The sequence below is a fragment of the Sinocyclocheilus anshuiensis genome, unplaced genomic scaffold, assembly GCF_001515605.1.
Source record: "Sinocyclocheilus anshuiensis isolate Anshui unplaced genomic scaffold, SAMN03320099.WGS_v1.1 scaffold128, whole genome shotgun sequence".
Lineage (NCBI taxonomy): Eukaryota > Metazoa > Chordata > Actinopteri > Cypriniformes > Cyprinidae > Sinocyclocheilus > Sinocyclocheilus anshuiensis.
In genome coordinates, this window is record NW_015555710.1 from 326,696 (window position 1) to 331,760 (window position 5,065).

General features: G+C 36.2%; 1 protein-coding gene across 1 annotated transcript in view; it reads left to right on the top strand.

Moving 5' to 3' along the window:
* The window catches only part of LOC107671907 (multiple PDZ domain protein), a 67,283-nt gene that overhangs the window by 28,938 nt on the left and 33,280 nt on the right, over window positions 1–5,065 (top strand). The window contains 4 exon segments of the mRNA XM_074186952.1: window positions 52–198; window positions 612–794; window positions 3,549–3,710; window positions 3,908–4,117. Of these exon segments, the coding sequence (XP_074043053.1) occupies window positions 52–198; window positions 612–794; window positions 3,549–3,710; window positions 3,908–4,117 (702 nt within the window).

Sequence of the window (5,065 nt, forward strand, 5' to 3'; positions counted from 1 at the left end):
TAATACATTTATATTTACAGTGTGTGTGTGTGTGTGTGTGTGTGTGTGCAGGTGGCGCAGGTACAGAAGTTCACTGAGAGCAGTGGTCTTGGTGTGAGTTTGGAGACTAAGGAAGGTCATCACTATATCTGCTCCATACTGCCAGAGGGTCCGATTGGACAGACAGGAATCATACGGCCTGGAGACGAGCTGCTAGAGGTTCACTTTATATTATAATTGAAAGGGGGTGTCCACATAGTCATGTAGAATATCTCACATTACACATACAAACACTACTATAAAATGTATTTACCTAAAAATGCTAATGGTAATTATATTTGGTTATATTTCAAAGTCAAACAAGCATTACGCACAGATAATACTGTTGTTAATAGATTACACTGTTGTAATCCCTTATCATAAAGCCTGCTAACACATGCATGCATAATAACTGAAAGCGCTCATCTTTCTTTCTGCATTCTGTTTTCTATGCATAGCACTTTATTCAGTGCTGACTGCACATGAATATCAATCATGACAGCTACTTAAAAATAGCCCTTCCTGTCAGTAGAAAAGCCCAGAGGATCATTTCAGCAGAATAAGCGAAGGTGATGTGTTTGTTCTGTCTGTAGGTGAACAGGTTCTCTCTGATTGGTGAGACACATAAGGAAGTTGTGAGCTTGCTGAGGGAACTTCCTGTGAATGTTTGTGTGGTTTGCAGTCGTCTCATCCTACCCACAGTCGGAGAGGAAGATGATGATGGTGTCGATGTACAACTCACGCTCAAGGAGCTACTAGCAGGATTTAATGAAAAGGTTTCCTGTGTCTGTGCATCATGATATTTAAAGGAAAAGTTTAAATGTTTGTGCAATGCACTGCCCTTGTGAAAAAGAAATGTGCTTCGCTGTAGTCAGTGTGCATTTGTATTGTACAAGTGTAATAGTATTGTACTAAATTGTAAGCACATAATGCACTTAAATACATTTATTTTTAATTGGGTAACACTTTAGAATAATGGTTCGTTGTTAACAAGTAACTATGCAGGAAGTAATAGGTAGCACTACATTAACACTTAACTTAATACTATTAACTAATAGAGAAGCAAGATTAACTAAGTAGTAAGTAGTAGCAAATTTAGGACAAAGGAAGTTCCTTATTAGATATTTGATAATTACTAAAAAAATATATCCTCATTGAGAACTACTTGCGAACTATGACCAATTAATAAAGAATAACCAATTAATTGCTAATCACAACAGTAACGCCTTAAAAGTGAACAATTGGGTTCTTTGTGGACACTAATTTATGAATATGATATCCCCCAAACAAGTCGGCTACAGGTTGAAATTGTGACTACTACTCTTACCAAGGGATGGATGTTCTCTGTGTATTTCAAACAAAAACATAGAATAATAATAAAAATTATTCATTTAAAAATTTTAATAATTAGGAAGTGATTGAATTAGTTCACAATTATGAGCTCTAGTTTGTGTCAGTTCAGTATGTCTCCGATTCCAAAGTGACAGTAGGCTGGGGAGGACTTTTCTTGAATATAAATAATGATGTTCTCTTGACAAAAATAATTCACATCCTTAATCATGGCATCAACTGCATTTATATTGAGTTAAGCACAAAACCGCATATTCCAGATTACAGTGTCTGGTAAAATATCACTAGTGCCTCACCTCCAGATCACTAGCAGATATAAAATATGTTTAATAACTTATTAAATTACTTAGTAGTTACTGAGTGGTTAAGGTCTTTTTCACTTTAAACTAATGGTCCAGATCACTATAATTGTGAACTAATTCAATCATGAGCTTGTCGGCATCACTTCCTAATTATTAACATTTTAAGTTAATTATCATTTTTATTATTATTCTGTGTTTAAGTTTGAAATAAACAGAGAACATCCATCCTTTGGTAAGAGTAGTAGTCACAATTTGAAGCTGAAGCCTACTTATTTGGGGGATATCAAATTCATAAATTAGTTACCACAAATTACCACAAAGAACCCAATTGTTCACTTTTAAGACGTTACTGTTGTGATTAGTAATTAATTGGTTATTCTTTATTAATTGGTCATAGTTCACAAGTAGTTCTCAATGAGGATATATTGTTTTATTAATTATCAAATATCTAATAAGGAACTACCTTTGTCCTAAATTTGCTACTGTTGTGATTAGCAATTAATTGGTTATTCTTTATTAACTGGTTATAGTTTGCAAGTAGTTCTCAATGAGCATATTTTTATTTAGTAATTATCAAATATCTAATAAAGAGCTACCTTTGTCCTAAATTTGCTACTACTTGCTTAGTTAATCTTGCTCCTCTATTAGTTAATAGTATTAAGTTAAGTGTTAATTAAGCACTACCTATTACTTCCTGCATAGTTACTTGTAAACAACGGACCATTATTCTAAAGTGTTACCAAAAATTGTTCTTTGTAATAATGTCAAATTGATCATTTTACTTTAAATTACATTTTAAATCATTATATTTAAATAATTAGTGTTAAAGAAGTGTTAAAGAAGTACACTTATTTTGATTTATTGACTAACATACTAAAGCACATGTAAAATACTTGATTATGAATTTAACTGTAGTGTGTTGTTTGATATTACATATTACAAGTTAATATGTTTTACATGTACTAAATTGCAATTTCAAAATCCATTACATAAAACTTTCAATAGAAATGATATTAAGGTATATTTTAATTACCATAAATGCTTGTCAGTACATTCAGCAGTGCACTTCACCCATATTTTATAGTAAATATACCCTGCTTAAGAGGGTCAATAAGAACTCTAAAGTTCAGCTAATTGCATTTAATATCAATTTAAATGTGAATACATTTATTGCAAATAACATGCATTAAAATATAACATTCAGTTAGCACTGAAGTATATTATTTGCATAAGAAATACTGTTTATTAGAACCATGCTAAATTGGACTCCTTTTTGACAAAGGGTATTAACTGACCCACATGTTGTTTCAAACTCACATGACTCTTTTTCTTCTGTGTAACACAAAAGGACAAAAATTATAAACGTACTTGTCAATCTCTTATGAGCAATTATACAGTGAAGTTCCAAAAATAACAAAGGAAAACATTTTTTTGAAGTAGCATAAAAAGGTACTGACTGTGGAATGCCTTGGATGAGGATAAGAATAAAATTATTCGGTTACACTTTATTTTAAGGTGTCCTTGTTACAGTGTAATTATACATTTAAGTACCGAGTAATAATAATTAACTACATGTACTTATTTTATGGTTAAGGTTAGGATTAGAGTTTGGCTTAGGATTACTTGCATGTAATTATGCATAATTTATTATTACTATTACAGTAAGTACATGTAACATGTGTAATAAAGGCACCATAAAATAATGTGTTACAGAGTATTCCCAATTAACATTATAATAAAATTAAGTATACAAAATAGCAAATTAAACAAATTAACACTGCTGTCCTTTTTCAAATGAGGAAATATGATTCCACTCATGCTTTACTGCAAAATAATATTGACTTTTTCTTTTCTCCTTCTATCCACTTTTTCTCACAGGCCGAGCAGAAGTCATTTGGGGGTCTCTTTGCACGCAGAGAGGATGAATGGAAGACAGAAGCTCCTGTGCTATCCTATCAGGCCATGTGGGAGAACGAGATTCAAGTCTATGAGCTGCAGAAAGGCGATTCTGGCCTGGGATTCAGTATACTAGACTACCAGGTGTGTGTGTGTGTGTGTGTGTGTGTGTACCAATACTACAACAAGAAGGGAGCAGCAGAGTATGAACTCCACATCAGTTGGTTTGGGGAGTCCTAGTTGGTTTGAAATCCTTCTACAACATGGCAGCAGTGTCTCCTAATTTATTACTATTCTTCTCTCTCTCTCTCTTGCGCTGTCACTTTCTGAAACTCTCTCAGGACCCCATGAACCCAGGGCGTACTGTGATAGTGATCCGCTCTCTTGTAGCAGGCGGCTTGGCAGAGAGAGATGGCCGCTTGTTGCCAGGCGACCGGTTGATGTCAGTGAACGGGACGGACTTGAGCCACGCGAGTCTGGCTCAGGCCATTCATGTCCTGAAGAGCACTGCTTTGGGCGCCATACGAATCGGAGTCACCAAACCCTTACCGGTAAATTTCTCCATTCACTTCACAATCATAATCATTCACAAGATAGACAGCAACAATTACAACTTTGGGCAGTGTGGGAGAAATCTAGAATCCAAGATATTGTATGTCTATGAATGTTCTGAGTCATCTAGGTCTTTATAGAATGTCAGGCAAGTTTAATTTAAGAGAATTCAATGTGCACCACTTTGACGTGTAATTTGCAGTATGATAAGCATATGCATCAATTATCAGTAACTAATGGCTTCTTTGACTACTCAAGTATATTAAATTATAGTTTCTTCAACTGCAGGCATTTTAATGTCAGATGGGTTTTATTATTCTTGGAATAGATAGTGTCAAGATGGCGCCGATGACGATGGCGGCCTCCGTGGCGTGCTCTGAAGTTGTTTTTGTGTTTTTGTTAGTTTGTCCTGTCTTTAGTTATATCCCTGCAATCAGTTTCACCAGAGACTAATTGCTGGACATTCGGCACTACACATCACCCGATATATTACCGGTTTTCGACTATTCTGATGTTTTGCTGGACATAGTAGTTGGCGGAGCAGCTGCGCTGATCAAGCGCTTCAGGACGCGCAGACGGGGGAAGCGAGCCGGCGCCCTCGTGAAGCTCAGGCAGCGTGGATTTCGAACGCCGTTGCCTAGCATCCATCTGGCGATCATCCGCTCTCTACCCAACAAAACGGATGAACTCCTTCTGCTCTCCCGGACAAATAAGGATTTCTCACACTCTGCTGCTCTGTGTTTCACGGAAACCTGACTGAATGACGCCATGCCGGACAGCGCGTTAAATCTGCCGGACTTTCAGCTGTTCAGAGCGGACCGCGACGCAGAATCAATGGGGAAATCGCGCGGCGGCGGGACATGCTTTTACATCAACGAAAGGTGGTGTACAGATGTAACCGTGTTAAAGAAGATGTGCTGTTCAGATCTAGAAGCGCTTTTCATTAA